A 16,304-nucleotide genomic window follows, 5' to 3' on the forward strand; every position below is an offset into this window, starting at 1 on the left:
ACAAACACCACCCCATCCAAACTATTTAATCTAAAGAGTTTCCACTCAATGTTTGGGAAGTTGAAGTCACCCATGACTACTACCCAGTGACTTTGCACCTTTCCAAAATCTGTTTCCCAATCTGTTCCTCCACATCTCTGCTGCTATTGGGGGCATATAGAAAATTCCCAACAAGGTGACTGCTCCTTTCCTATTTCTGACTTCAACCCATACTACCTCAGTAGGCAGATCCTCCTCGAACTGCCTTTCTGCAGCTGTTATACTATCTCTAATTAACAATGCCACCCCCCCATCTCTTTTACCATTCTCCCTAATCTTGTTGAAACATCTATAACCAGGGACCTCCAACAACCATTTCTGCCCCTCTTCTATCCAAGTTTCCGTGATGGCCACCACATCGTAGTCCCAAGTACCGATCCATGCCTTAAGTTCACCTACCGTATTCCTGATGCTTCTTGCGTTGAAGTATACACACTTCAACCCATCTCCTTGCCTGCAAGTACTCTCCTTTGTCAGTGTTACCTGCCCCACTGCGTCACTGCACGCTTTGGCGTCCTGAATATTGGCTTCCTTAGTTGCTGGACTACAAATCCGGTTCCCATTCCCCTGCCAAATTAGTTTAAACCCTCCCGAATAGTACGAGAAAACCTCCCTCCCAGGATATTGGTGCCCCTTTGGTTCGGATGTAACCCGTCCTGCTTGTACAGGTCCCACCTTCCCCAGAATGCGCTCCAATTATCCAAATAACTGAAGCCCTCCCTCCTACACCATTCCTGCAGCCACGTGTTCAACTGCACTCTCTCTCTATTCCTAGCCTCGCTATCACATGGCACCAGCAACAAACCAGAGATGGCAACTCTGTCTGTCCTGGCCTTTAACTTCCAGCCTAACTCCCTAAACTTGTTTATTACCCCCACACCCCTTTTCCTACCTACGTCGTTGGTACCAATGTGCACCACGACTTCTGGCTACTCACCCTCCCCCTTCAGGATCCTGAAGACACGATCCGAGACATCCCTGGCCGTGGCATCCGGGAGGCAAAATACCTTCTGGGAGTCTCGCTCGCGACCACAGAATCTCCTATTTATTCCCCTAACCATTGAATCTCCTATTACTATTGCTTTTCTATTCTCCCCCCTTCCCTTCTGAGCACCAGAGCCAGACTCAGTGCCAGAGACCTGGCTGCTAGGGCCTTCCCCCGGTAGGTCATCCCCCCCCAACAGCATCCAAAATGGTATACCTGTTTTGAGGGGGAACGGCCACGAGGGATCCCTGCGCTGTCTGCCCGTTTGTTTTCTTTCCCCTGACTGTAACCCAGCTACTCTTGTCCAGTACCTTGGGTGTGGCTACCTCCCTGTAACTCTTCTCGATAACCCCCTCTGCCTCCCGGATGATCCGAAGTTCATCCAGCTCCAGTTCCCTAACACGGTCTCTGAGGAGCTGGAGTTGGGTGCACTTCCCGCAGGTATAATCAGCGGGGACACCGGTGGTTCCCTCACCACCCACATCCTACAGGAGGAGCATGCAACTGCCCTAGCCTCCATCCCCTCTTACTTTACAGAAAATAGCTGCCCTGTGGACCAACTGGACCTCCGCCCTCCGATTCTGCTCCCAGTCAGCTGCGCTCTGTAAACTTCTGGCTCCCTTCTTGCTCTTTGCGGAAATGAAATGAAAGGAGCACCTTGCTCCCTCTTCACCTAACTCCCTCAGTCACCAAACTCTCACTATAGCACTCAAATGCACCAAATTCAGCACTCCCTCAGTCACCAAACTCTCATTATAGCACTCAAATGCACCAAATTCAGCACTCCAGTGCAAACAAAGTCTGCACTGTCAGTGGATCCTTTTATACTGTGAATCTAGCCTCTGAAAACTGACCTAATCCAATTAACTAATTAACAAGCTCCAGCTGCAAGTACCTACAAGTATAACCTTTGTTTAAAGCTGATTGAAAATTTACCTTCTAAACCAAACAGCAACTTTGAAGTTAATTAACTAAATAAAAGACTAGATTTTAGATAAAAATGAACCCTTATACTCCCTCAGTCACAAAACTCTGACTATAGCAGTCAAATGCACCAAGTTCAGCACTCCAATGCAAAACTCAGCACTCCAGTGCAAAACCAACATCCTTCCGCACTGTCCACAACTCCACCGACTTTAGTGTCATCTGCAAATTTACTCACCCATCCTTCTACGCCCTCCCCCAGGTCATTTATAAAAATGACAAACAGCAGTGGCCCCAAAACAGATCCTTGTGGTACACAACTAGTAACTGGACTCCAGTCTGAACATTTGCCATCAATCACCACCCTTTGTCTTCTTCCAGTTAGCCAATTTCTGATCCAAACTGCTAAATCACCCTGAATCCCATGCCTCCGTATTTTCTGCAATAGCCTACCGTGGGGAACCTTCTCAAACGCTTTACTGAAATCCATATACACCACATCAACTGCTTTACCCTCGTCCACCTGTTTGCTCACCTTCTCAAAGAACTCAATAAGGTTTGTGAGGCACGACCTACCCTTCACAAAACCATGTTGACTATCCCTAATTAAATTATTCCTTTCCAGATGATTATAAATCCTATCTCTTATAAACCCTTCCAAGACTTTCCCCACAACAGAAGTAGGCTCACTGGTCTATAGTTACCGGGGTTGTCTCTACTCCCCTTTTTGAACAAGGGGACATTTGCTATCCTCCTGTCTACTGGCACTATTCCTGTAGACAATGACGACATAAAGATCAAAGCCAAAGGCTCAGCAATCTCCTCCCTATCTTTCCAGAGAATCCTAGGATAACTCCCATCCGGCCCAGGGGACTTATCTATTTTCACACTTTCCAGAATCGCTAACTTATAACTCTCAAGCGCTCTAACTGAACCTACATGTCTCATCTTAACATAAGCCTCCTTCTTAATCTTGACCAGTGTTTCAACTGCTTTAGTAAACCACGGTTCCCTCGCTCGACCAATTCATCCCTGCCTGACAGGTACATACTTATCAAGGACACGCAGTAGTTGTTCCTTGAACATGCTCCACATTTCCATTGTGCCCATCCACTGCAGTTTTCCTCTCCATCCGATACATCCTAAGTCTTGCCTCATCGCATCATAATTGCCTTTTCCCCAGATATAACTCTTGCCTTGCAGTATATACCTATCCCTTTCCATCACTAAAGTAAACATAATCGAATTGTGGTCACTATCACCAAAGTGCTCACCTACCTCCAAATATAACACCTGTCCTGGTTCATTACACAGTACGAAATCCAATATGGCCTCGCCTCTTGTTGGCCTATCTACATACTGTGTCTGGAAACCCTCCTGCACACATTGGACAAAAACGAACCCATCTAAAGTACTCGAACTATAGTGTTTCCAGTCAATATTTGGAAAGTTAAAGTCCCCCATAACAACTACCCTGTTACTTTCGCTCCTATCCAGAATCATCTTTGCAATCCTTTGCTCTACATCTCTGGAACTTTTCAGAGGCCTATAGAAAACCCCTAACAGGGTGACCTCTCCTTTCCTGTTTCTAACCTCAGCCCATACTACCTCAGTAGACGAGTCCTCATCAAACGTCCTTTCTGCCACCGCAATACTGTCCTTGACTAACAATGCCACCCCTCCCCATCTTTTACCACCTTCCCTGAGCTTACTGAAATATCTAAACCCCGGCACCTGCAACAACCATTCCTGTCCCTGCTCTATCCATGTCTCCGAAATGGCCACAACATCGAAGTCCCAGGTGCCAACCCATGCTGCAAGTTCACCCACCTTATTCCAGATGCTCCTGGCATTGAAGTAGACGCACTTTAAATCACCTTCCTTCCTGCCCGTACACTCCTGCAACTTTGAAATCTTACTCATGACCTCATTACTCTCAACCTCCTGTCTACTGGAGCTACAATTCAGGTTCCCAATCCCCTGCTGAACTAGTTTAAACCCTCCCGAAGAGCATTAGCAAATTTCCCCCCCAGGATATTAGTATCCCTCTGGTCCAGGTGTAGACCATCCCGTTTGTAGAGGTCCCACCTAACCCAGAATGAACCCCAATTATCTCGAACATCTCGACAACAAAGACATATACATAAGACTGCTGTTCATAGACTACAGCTCTGCCTTCAACACCATTATCCCGACAAGACTAATAACCAAACTCTGCAACCTTGGATTTGACCCCTCCCTGTGCAGCTGGATCCTTGACTTCATCACCACAGACCGCAATCTGTTAGGATAGGTAACAGCACCCCCTCCACACCGAGGCCCCGCAAGGATGTGTGCTCAGTCCTCTACCATACTCCCTATACACAGACGACTGTGCGGCAAGATTCAACTCCAATTCAATCTATAACTTTGCAGATGATACGATTGCGGTGGGTCATATCTCAAACAACGACGGATCAGATTGCAGAAGGGAGATTGATCACTTGATTGCATGATGTACCGAAAACAACCTCTCACTAAATGTTGGAAAGACCAAAAAACTGATCATCGACTTCAGGAAGTGTAATACGACCCCCCCCCCCTCCCCCTCCTCCCCTACATCTACATCAATGGCTCCGAAGTGGAGATGGTCAATAGGTTTAGGTTCCTGGGGGTAACCATCACCAACAGGCTGTCCTGGTCCACTCACATTGATGCAAGAGCCAAGAAAGCCCAACAACGTCTCTACTTCCGACGGAAGCTAAAGAAATTCGGCATGGCTGCATCGACTCTCACAAACTCCTACAGATGTGCCATAGAAAGTATCCTATCCAGCTGCATCACAGCTTTATGGCAACTGCTCGGCCCAAAATCGGCAGAAACTGCAGAGTGTGGTGAACTCAGCCCAACGCATCACACAAGCTTGCCATCCTCCCATTGATTCTATATACATCTCCTGCTGCCACAAGAAGGCAGATAGCATTATCAGAGACCCCTCCCACCCAGGCTTTGCCCTCTTCTAGACCCCTTCCATCAGGCAGAAGATACAGAAGTCTGAAGACCCCCACATCCAGACATAGGAACAGCTTCTTCCCCACAGTTACTAGACTCCTCAATGACTCTCCCTTGGACTGATCTGTTCCCTGTAAGAACACTATTCACGATGCCCTATGTTGCTCTTGTTTGGCCCTTGCTCCGCACTGTAACCAATTTGTCAATATACTCTGTTGATTATTGTTTTGTCTACAATGCACGTACTGTGTACACTCCCTTGGCCGCCGATAAAATACTTTTCACTGTACTCCGGTACATGTGACAATAAAGTATCAATCAAGCGTGGGTAGGATAAGTCTTCCATTCGGGATAAGAGATGAAGATGCGGGGAATGGCAGTGCTGGTAAACAAGCGAGTGCCGTTCGAGGTGAGGAATATAGTAGCTGATTCGGGGGGGGGGGGGGTGTGTGGTCGTGATCGTGATCGTGAGTGGGAAGTTGGAGGGGATGCCTGTAGTCCTGGTAAATGTTTATGCCCCAAATTGGGATGATGTGGCATTTATGAGGTGGGTACTGGGGAAGATTCCGGACCTGGACTTGCACTGACTGATCATGGAGGGGGGACTTTAATGCGGTCTTTGACGCAAGGTTGGACCAGTCAAGCCCGAGGTGGGGGGAGGGTATTGGCAGTGGTGAAGGAGCTGAAGGGATTCATGGAGCACATGGGGGGGGGGTGTAGACCCATGGAGGTTTGGGAGGCCAAGGATGAAGGAGTTTTCTTACTTCTCCCATGTGCTTCGGTGGACTCGCGGTCTGATTTTTTTGTGGTAGGTAAGATGTTATTGGTGAGGGTGGTCGACTCGGTGTACTCGACGATCGTGGTGTCAGACCAAGCGCCATATTGGGTAGACTTGCAAGTGGATCCCGGGGCGGGGGGTGCTGTATGGCCTGCAGTATGGCGGATGGACGTAGGGTTGCTAGCGGACGACGGCCGCCATTCAGGGGTATGTGGAACTAAATGATACAGGGGAGGTCTCGGCCGCCTCTCTGCGGGAGGCACTCAAGGCAGTGATCAGGGAGGAGTTCATATCAATCCAAGTGCATAGGGAGAAGGAGGAGCAAGCAGAGATGGCAAAGCTGGTAGGTGAGATTTTGAGGGTGGACAGGAGGTACTCAGGATTGTTGAAGCAGAGGCAGAAGCTTCAGACAGAGTTCAGGCTGGTGTCCACGGGGAAGGCAGTGGGGCAGTTACGAAGGGCCAGAGGGGCAGTGTACAGGGAGAAGGCTAGTGCGATGCTGGACCACCAACTCAGGGGGCAGGAGGCGGTGAGGGATTGGGTAGAGGGTAGGGGTGGAGTGGTACTGGATTCGGTGGAGGTAAACAGGGTACTTGAAGAGTTTTATAGGAGGCTTTATTAATCTAAGCCCCTGACCGGAAAAAATTTTGTGGTAACCCTGCTGGTTCGGGCATTCAATGAGGCGAGGGAGAACAGGGTGCTTTATGTTCCCTGCAAGCTTCCTTTCGTACTGTACTTTCCCCTTCTTAAACAATCCCTTTGTCCTCCTTTGCTGAATTCTAAACTGCTCCCAATCCTCAGACCTATTATTTTTCTTGGCCAATCTGTATGCTTCTTCCTTGGATCAGATACTATTTCTAATTTCCTTTGTAAGCCATGGATTGGCTCTCTTACCCCCTGAGCCTTTCTGCCAGACAGGAATGAACAGTTGCTGTATTTCCCCCATGCGTTCCTTGAATGTTTGCTATTGCCTATCTACTGTCATCCTTTCAAGTAACTCTCCCCAATCTACCAAGGCCAACTTACGCCTCATGTCTTCATAGTTCCCTTTATTAAGAATCGGCACCCTAGTCTCCGAATCAACAACGTCACTCTCCACCGTGATAAAAAAATTCAATGTTATGGTCGCTCATCCCCAAGATGTCTTGTACAGCCAGATTGGCAATGATTCCCTTCTCACTACACAGTACCCAGTATAAGATGGCCTGCTCTCTAGTTGGTTCCTCCACATATTGGTCAAAAAAACCATCCCGTATACACTCCAGGAATTCGTCATCTACTGCATTGTGGCTAATGAAAGGGGATTTTAAGAGGTGAGATATGCTACCCCGCTGTTATTGGCGGGATGGGTGCAGTCCATGAAGATGACGGTACCCCGTTTTTATTCGTGGTCCAGAACCTTACGATTTTTATTTCAAAGGCCTTTTAGGAAGGTCAATGCATTAATCTCGGGGTTTGTGTGGGCGGGGAAAGCCCCTCAGGTGAAGAAGCTGCTGCTGGAGTGGGGACGTGGGGGGTGTGGTGGGGTAGGTTGGCCTTGTCAAACTTTTATTTTATAAGTTTAGAGTACCCAATTCATTTTTTCCAATTCAGGGACAATTTAGCGTGGCCAATCCACCTACCTTGCACATCTTTTGGGCTGTGGGGCGAAACCCACGCAAACACGGGGAGAATGTGCAAACTCCACAATCCAGAGCCGGGATTGAACCTGGGACCTCAGTGCCGCGAGGCAGGAGTGCTAGCCACTGCGCTACCGTGCTGCTGCCTTGCCAAAGTTAATGGGCAGCAAACATAGCCATGGTAAGGAAGTGGATAGTGGGGAAGAGGTCGGTATGGGAGTGGATGGAGGCACCTCGTGTAAGGGAACTAGCTTGGGGGCACCGTTGACGGCGCCTCTGCCGTTCTTGCCGCCGGGTACTCCACAAGTCCAATGGTGGTGACGGTCGTGAGGGTATGGGGACCTGAATGGAGGAGGCCTTAGTTTGGGCTCCGATTTGTGTGAATCACAGGTTCGCAGGGTTCCTGGGGGGGGGGGGGGCGGCAGGCGGGGATTGAATGGTTTGGAGTCCTGTTTGTGGGGGGCAGCTTTTCGAGGGGTTAGGAGAGGAGTATGAGCTGCCCAGCAGGAATGGGTTCCGGTACTTATAGGTTTGGTACTATGTGAGGAAGCAGGTGCAAGATCATGCTGTAAGACCCCTGCATCCTCGTCACAATTCACCCTCCCACCTAACTTGGCATCATCTGCAAACTTTGAGATAGTACATTTTGTTCCCTCAACCAAATCATTTATATTGTGAATAGCTGGGGTCCCAGCACCAATCCCTGTGGTACCCCACTAGTTACTGCCTGCCAATTTGAAAAGGACCCATTAATCCCTACTCTTTGTTTCCTCTCTGCCAACCAGTTTTCTATCCCCCTCAATACATTTCCCCCACCTCAATACATTTGCACAATAATCTTTTATGTGGGACTTTGTCAAACTCCTTCTGAAAGTCCAAATATACCACATCGACTGGCTCCCCCTTGTCAACTGTACTGGTTGCATCTTCAAAGAATTCCAACAGATTTGTCAAGCATGATTTTCCCTTCATATATCCATGCTGACTCTGACTGATCCTGCAACTGCTTTCTAAATGTTCCGCTATAAAGTCCTTGATAATGGATTTAAGATAAATTTGAGGTGATGCATTTTAGCAGATCGAAAAGGGGCAGGACCTAGTCAGTTAATGGTGGGGAGTTGGGGAGAGTTATAGAACAAAGAGATCTAGGGGTACAGGTTCATAGCTTCTTGAAAGTGGAGTCACAGGTGGACAGGGTGGTGAAGGAGGCATTCGGCATGCTCGGTTTCATTGGTCAGAACACGGAATACAGGAGTTGGAATGTTTTGCTGAAGTTATACAAACATTAGTAAGGCCACACTTGGAATACTGTGTACAATTCTGGTCACCCTATTATAGAAAGGATATTATTAAACTAGAAAGAGTGCAGAAAGGATTTACCAAGATGCTTACAGGACTTGATGGTTTTGAGTTGTAAGGATAGACTGGTTAGACCGAGACTTTTTAAACTGGAGCATAGGAGGCTTGGGGGTGATCTTATGGAGGTCTATAAAATAATGAGGCATAGATAAGGTAGATAGTCAACAATCTCAAAGGCAGGAGAGTCTAAACCTAGAGGGCATAGGTTTAAGGTGAGAGGGGAGAGATACAAAATGGTCCAGAGGGGCAATTTTTTCACACAGTGGGTGGTGAGTGTCTGGAACAAGCTGCCAGAGGCAGTAGTAGAGGAGGATATAATTATGACTTTTAAAAAGCATTTAGACAGTTATATGGGAAAGCTGGGTATAGCGGGATATGGGCCAAATGTAGACAATTGGGACAAGCTTTGTGGTAAAAACTGGGTGGCATGGACAAGTTGGGCCGAAGGGCCTGTTTTCATGCTGTAAACCTCTCGGACTCTGAGTACCCTTGGACATTCAATTCCCAGTCCCCCTGCAACCATGTTTCAGTAAACCCCACCAAATCATACCCATTTGTCTCTATTTGTGCCGTCAGCTATTTGACCTTATTCCGAATACTCAAGCATTTAGGTACAAGGTTTTTAAATACGTCCCACTGATTTGTCTGCCCCTTGCAGGATTGTCTTGTGCACTATGCTTTTCACACATTCTGACCTCCTTAATTAATCTCTGTTAACACTCAGCCTCATCCACCAACCGTTATTCTCAGGTCTCTTACATTTTGACTTTTTATTCCCCCCCTCAGTAGAATGGACAGTGAGTGGGGAGTTTGATGAAATGAGTACTGGAGGATCGAGGTCGCAAGGCAACAAGACATGGAGGAAGGTTCAATTAGAGGCAGAGTGTTGTGTTGGGCGCGAGCAGGCATTTTTTTACAAAATAATTTATGGGATGTGGACGCTGCTGGCTGGGTCAGCTTTTATTGTCCATCGCTGCCTGCCCTTCACTTCAGAGCATTTACCAGTCAACTAATTTGCTGTGGATCTGGAGGTTTATGTCAGCCAGACTAAATAAAGACTGCAGATTTCCTTCCCTGAAGGACATATCTGGAGTTGGACCTCAATGCTCTTGGTGGTTTGTAGATGGGTTTCTGAAGTTAAGCTCAGGGTCAAACGGACACGGACAATGCAAATCATTGTGTCTAACAAACTAAGATGGGGTGGGTGGAGGAAATACTGAACTGAGGGGAGAGGATAGGATATTAAATGGGAGCTGAACAGGTTAGCTTCAAACGCAGCAATGTCAATTTGCAGAATTTCTGGCTTAATTATCTCAATGTCAGACAAGTGGTCAGGCAAGTGCCCCGAGAGCAAGTCTAGCCAGGTGTTGTCAAAAACACACAAAGATTCTATTCTACGCACTTTGGAATGCATCAAGATTCTACTTTCTGCCTACATACTAATTTGGTCAAGGGGCAGAGAATGGAATCTTGGTGCATTCCAAAGGTATCCAAACCCGTTGAGGAGGAAATGCCATTGCAGTAGAGGTGCTGACTGAGCAGGAACACAAGACTGCACCTCAACATGGAGCAAGAGGCAGACAGAATAGGATGGATTGGAATGGATTGGAAGACCAGGTGGACCCAGCAGAGATAGAAGGCCAGAAGGGATAACATACCATGGCAGAGTACTGAAAGGGTGACTGTCCTGGGCAGTCTCAATACTTCAGACAGGAAAGAAACAAAAGGTATTTGAAACAAGAAAGTGTGGGAGAGATGAGTCCACAGCTGCTGAGCAACAATTTGGCCAAGGGCAGTGATTGGAGAAGACAGCAGGGTGAGCTCGTTGAGATGATGATGAGGACCAGCTGCTTGGTCAGAGCAATACTTCCAGAGGGGAGGGAGTGTGAATTCCTCCATGGGAGCTTTGGAAAGTGCCACGCTGCCTGTCAGAAACAAGTGATATGGTTTCCCTGGTGTCTGCTCCCCATTGACTACTCAGGACCAATAAAGTCACCTTGGTCTCAGATGACCAACCATAGGCTGCGTTCCCCTTTTGAGGGGGAGAGCTGAATGGTGGCACTTTAACCTGAGGATCACCACACCTCAGGCGAGGGGAAAGGTCGAGAAGGTGGGGCCTTCATGAATAACCAGGACCAATGGCTCGCCAGGAGATCATAACTCCCCCCTCCACAGAAACTCTCCTGTCTCATTTTGTCAATGCTCCAGTCAATACACACACTCTTCCTGCTACTGGTTACTCACCCATCCTGGTCTGCCTTGGTGTCACAGCCCATTTAGAGATACTATGAAAGATGTTGTAAAAGGCAAACTGGAACCCAGCATAGGGGAAGACAGCTAAGACAGTGGGAGTGAGGCCACGATAGAACGACAGGGGTCCTTCCTTTCTGTACATGGTGACCACAGCGTGCCAGAGACTCGTGTAAAACTGTAAAACAATTATATATTATTCTCATCAGAGTCGAGTTTTAGTATTCTAAAGCAACACACATACTACGAACTGCAAGAGAAACCTTCACTCCCTCCACACCCATTACTCATGCTCAAATCTAGATATCATCAACGTGCTTCTCAGCCAATGGGGGGGGGGGGTTTTACTTAACTCTCAATTCTGTTCACCTACACAGCCCACACACAAGTGCCACATTACAGAGGACTGCAGGACTGTAAACAAGATAGAAAATCAAAACAGAGGTAATCACTGCAAAGAATTGGACAAAGCAGCACAGGTGTGAGCTGGTAAACAGTGAATACAGAACTGATATCAGGAACTAAGGAGAAAATGCTGGAAAATCTCAGCAGGTCTGGCAGCATCTGTAGAGAGAGAAAAGAGCTAATGTTTCGAGTCCAGATGGCCCTTTGTTGAGATGGTTTCAAATTCCAGCATCTGCACTAATTTGCTTTTCTACTGATATCAGGAAGCTCTCTTCACACATTGATCAATACATGGAATTGAACTCCAGATAAAGTGGGAATTGAAAGCAGGACTGGAACGTGATCACAAGTAGAGACAGTGGCCAACCCAAAGTCAGAGGCTGAACTTATGGACAGACAGCGATAAATGACCTTCCTCATCAGAGAGTAGTAAGGGCGTGGAATGCCCTGCCTGCAACAGTAGTGGACTCGCCAACACTAAACGCATTCAAATGGTCATTGGATAGGCATATGGACGATAAGAGAATAGTGTAGAGGGACTTTAGAAGGGTTTCACAGGACGGTGCAACATCATGGGCCGAAGGGCCTGTACTGCGCTATGTTCTAAAACACCGTCACCTGTAATTCTGAGCCCTGAAGTCGTCAACATTTCAGAAACAAACAGTGCAAAAACTAAAGATTCTTTTAACATTAGTGGTGTGCAAATATTTAACCACCAACTTGGTAACTCCCCACCTCCACATTATTTATCCCTCCTCCTGCTAGCATTCAGCTGCTCAAATTTAGATTTGTGCCATTAGCTCATCCAAATGTCCAACCTTCATGTTAAAGTCAATACATTAACCATTGAGGAGCTTCGGACCAAAATTCCAATTGGATCTTCACCCATCATTTCCAAGATACAGGTGCCTTTGTTTAATTGCTGTGCCTTTTACCCCACCACATTTATCATCATAATTATCCCTGCACCATCGCCACCACACCTTACCCCAAAACCCCATTTCCTCACCTTGGGCTCACCCTGTGCCACAAATCTGGTGCGGAGTGTGTCGAGTGGCTGCACAGTAACCACGGCCGAACAAGCTGCCACGCCTCCACACACAAAGTGCATTGTGGGATTCCTTGAGTCATACCGCATGGCATTGTGTGCAAATTTTGTTAGAAATTCAAAACTCACAAACTGGAAGGTGAAGAAAAAAGTGCTCAAATAAATTAGCCACCTGACAAAGAGAATTTTTTATTGAAAAATAGTTTCATTCAAATTTTCACATTTTAACAATTTAATATATAAAACACATAACATTTACAAACCAAAATCGACCCAAAACAAAACAAAAACCCTGGACCAACAGAGCTCACCCCCACCTTCCCCGTCAACCCCCCAGCAGTTGGCAGCAACCAGCTCCCCCAAATGCAATACAAACAAACCCTGGGGCAGCACGGTGGCACAGTGGTTAGCACTGTTGCATCATGATGCCGAGGTCCCAGGTTTGATCCTGGCTCTGGGTCACTGTCCGTGTGGAGTGTGCATTCTCTCCGTGTTTGCATGGGTTTCACCCCCACAACCCAAAGATGTGCAGCTAGGTGGATTGGCTACACTAAATTGCCCCTTAATTGGAAAAATGAATTGGGTATTCTAAATTTATTTTTAAAAACATCTCTGTGGAACCCCTCGCCCCTCAGAGCAAATTTCATTTCTCCAAATACAAGAATTCCATTAGATCCCCCAGCCACACTGAGGCACAGGGTGGAGAAGCTGGATTTCACAGGACCCGTCTGCGAGCAATCAACGAGGCGAAGGCTAAAACATCTGCCCCTGCTTCCGTCTGCAAATCTGGCAAGTCTGACACCCCGAATATGGCTCCCAGGGCACTTGTCTCGAAGTTCACATGCAGGATCGCCGACATGGTGCTGAAGAACGACCCCCAACTTCAGGCAGGACCAGAACACGTGTACATGATTGGCTGGGCCCCTGCCAAATATCCTCCACCCCCCCCAAACAACCAGCTGATCCTTGACTTTGTCAGATGCGCTCCGTGTATTATCTCTAGCTGCATCAGCCCAGCCTCGCACTCTAGGTTGAGGCATTCACCTTCCGCAGCACCTCACACCAAAAACCTTCCTCCAGCGCCATCTCCTGCTCCTCTTCCCATTTAACCACCTCCAGAGTCGCCCTATCCTCCTCCAAAATCCTCCCATAAATTGCCGAGATGACATCCCTCTCCAACCCAATCACCGACAGTGCCGCCTCCAGCAACAAGGAGGGTGGTGCCATCGGAAAGGTCGGACAGACGTTTTACACAAAATCGCACACCCGCATGTACCTGAAATTCTCCTCTAGCAGCACCCCAAACTTCACCCCAACACCTCCAGACTCACAAACCGCCCTTCTAGAAACGGATCTTCTATTTCCACCATCCCTTGTATCCATCCTCCCAGGCTCAAATCCAACATTCCCTCAAGTCAGCATCAACCTCGACCCCGCCCCCAACTTAGGGGCTGGTTTAGCACAGGGCTAAATCGCTGGCTTTGAAAGCAGACCAAGGCAGGCCAGTAGCATGGTTCAATTCCCGTACCAGCCTCCCCGAACAGGCGCCAGAATGTGGCGACTAGGGGCTTTTCACAGTAATTTCATTTGAAGCCTACTTGTGACAATAAGTGATTTTCATTTCATTTCATTAAAGATTTATTTTCAGTGTAGCCACTAACACTGGACTACCCGAATACCTCCCTGAGGCAAACGGAAGCGGCATTGTTGCCAATGCCTGCAACCCTTACAAAAACCTGCCGCCATCTTCACCCACAAAACATCTATCTCCCTACGCCTGCCCCGCACATTCTCAGCATTTGCCGCTCAGTTCGGAAGGGGCCAGCCAACCGTTGCCCTCTCTGGAGCACCGTCCTCCTAATCCTTGCTACCTTACCTGCCCACACAAACAACAAAATCAGCCTCTCAACCCCATAAAAAACATTTTAGGCAAAAAGGCTGGAAGGCACTGGAAGAATAAAAAGGGTGGCAAATCTTAACCGCCTGCACCCGGCCTGACAACGATAGGGGCAGGCTATTCCACCTCAGCATATCCACCCTCTGCTCACCAAATGCGTAAAGTTCAACTTACAGAGCGGAACCCAGTCCTGAGCCACTGGCACTCCCAGATACCTAAATTGGGTTATCGTCACCCAAAATGGCAACCACCCATGCTAACTCCCACCCCTGGAGACAAGACCACAGAGCAGTCACATTTCCCAAATTTAACTTGTAGCCTGAAAAGGTCTCAAATCTTTGAAGCAATCCCATTATATTCCGCACTGATGAGCCCAGATTGGAGATATACAACAGCATATCATCAGCGTATAGGGACACTCTATCCTCCAACCCCCCTTCTCACAGAACAAAGAAAAGTACAGCAAAGGAACAGGCCCTTCGGCCTTCCAAGCCAGTGTCGACCATGCTGTCTGTCTAGCCTAAAACTTTCTACACTTCTGGGTTCCGTATCCCTCTATTCCCATCTTATTTATGTATTTGTCAAGATGCCCCTTAAATGTCACTATCGTTCTTGCTTCCACCACCACCTCCAACAGCGAGTTCCAAGCATCCGCTACCCTCTGTGTAAATAAACTTCCCTTGTACATCTCCTTTAAACCGTGCCCTACGCACCTTAAACCTATGCCCCCTAGTAATTGACTCTTCCACCCTGGGAAAAAGTTTCTGACTATCCACTCTGTCCATGCCCTTCATAATTTTGTAGACTTTCATCAGGTTAGACCTCAACCTCTATAGTTCCAGTGAGAACAAGTCGCGTTTATCCAACCTCTCCTCACAGCTAATGCCTTCCATGCCAGGCAACAGTCTGGTAAACCTCTTCTGTACCCTCACTCTCTGAGCCATCCACCAGTATCACTATCCCCCTCCATTTATCCGAACACCGCAGCACAATGGCCAAGGGCTCAATTGTAAGCGTTAAGGGGGGGTCATGGGGCACCACTGCATCGTTCCCCTGTGCAGAGGAAAGTACCCTGAATTAATCTTGTTTCTACGCACACTTGCCATCGGGTCCTTATACAACAGTTTCTCACTAATCCCAAACCTTTCCAAAACTTCAAAAAATAGCTCCATTCCACACGATCTTCTCTGTATCCACGCCATCACCACCTCGAATTCCTTCCCTTCTGCCAGAGAAAGCACCACATTCAACAGATACCCCACATTAGAAGACAACTGTCTTCCCTTCACGAACCCCGTCTGCTCTTCCCAAATCACCTTCTAAAGGGCATTCCTCCAGCCTGAGCATCAACACCGTTGCCAGAATCTTGGCATTCACATTCAATAATGATATTGGCCTGTATGACTCAAAATAATTTTTCAGCAGAAGAGAAATGGATGCCTGTCCCATTGTCTCTGGCAGTACCCTCTTCGCTACCGTGTCCTCGAACATCTCCACCAGCAGTGGCACCAACCTATCCAGAAACATCCTATAAAACTACCCCAGGAAACCATCGGGTCCTGGTTCTATACCCATCTGCATCTCCCCTATGCCACACGCACTTTCTCCATGCCCACAGGCTCCTCAACCCTGCCCTCTCCTCTTCTCCCACCTCAGGACACTCCAATCACCCAGAAACCCCACCATATCTGACTCATTCGCCAACACCACTAACACCCCTGTCCTGTCCCGGACCCGAACAATCTCTCTCGCCACCACCTGCCAGTGGTGCTGGCCCACCAACAAGCAGCTGGCATTCTCCCCATAATCTTATATAACCCACTTTGTGCGGCTTAATTGCCGAATCGTATTTCCCGTGAACAGAATTTCAAACCTCACCTGCTGCTCCTTCCTCCTCACCGTAAGATCCAGTGTCTGATCCTCGGCATACCTACCACCCACCTCTAAAATTCCCTCTACCAACCGTTGCCGCGCCTCTCATTCCCCTATCCACTTGAGCCTTAAATGAG

General features: G+C 47.8%; 1 protein-coding gene across 1 annotated transcript in view; it reads right to left on the minus strand.

The window, feature by feature from the left end:
* Positions 1-16,304, minus strand: part of slc25a19 (solute carrier family 25 member 19) — a 75,830-nt gene that overhangs the window by 36,232 nt on the left and 23,294 nt on the right. The window contains exons 3-4 of the mRNA XM_038777386.1: positions 12,360-12,530; positions 10,940-11,123 (exon numbers count right to left, since the gene is read on the minus strand). Coding sequence (XP_038633314.1) covers positions 10,940-11,123; positions 12,360-12,530 — 355 coding nt within the window. The remainder of the gene's footprint in view (positions 1-10,939; positions 11,124-12,359; positions 12,531-16,304) is intronic.

This window comes from Scyliorhinus canicula, chromosome 18 (genome assembly GCF_902713615.1).
Source record: "Scyliorhinus canicula chromosome 18, sScyCan1.1, whole genome shotgun sequence".
In the NCBI taxonomy this organism is placed as follows: domain Eukaryota; kingdom Metazoa; phylum Chordata; class Chondrichthyes; order Carcharhiniformes; family Scyliorhinidae; genus Scyliorhinus; species Scyliorhinus canicula.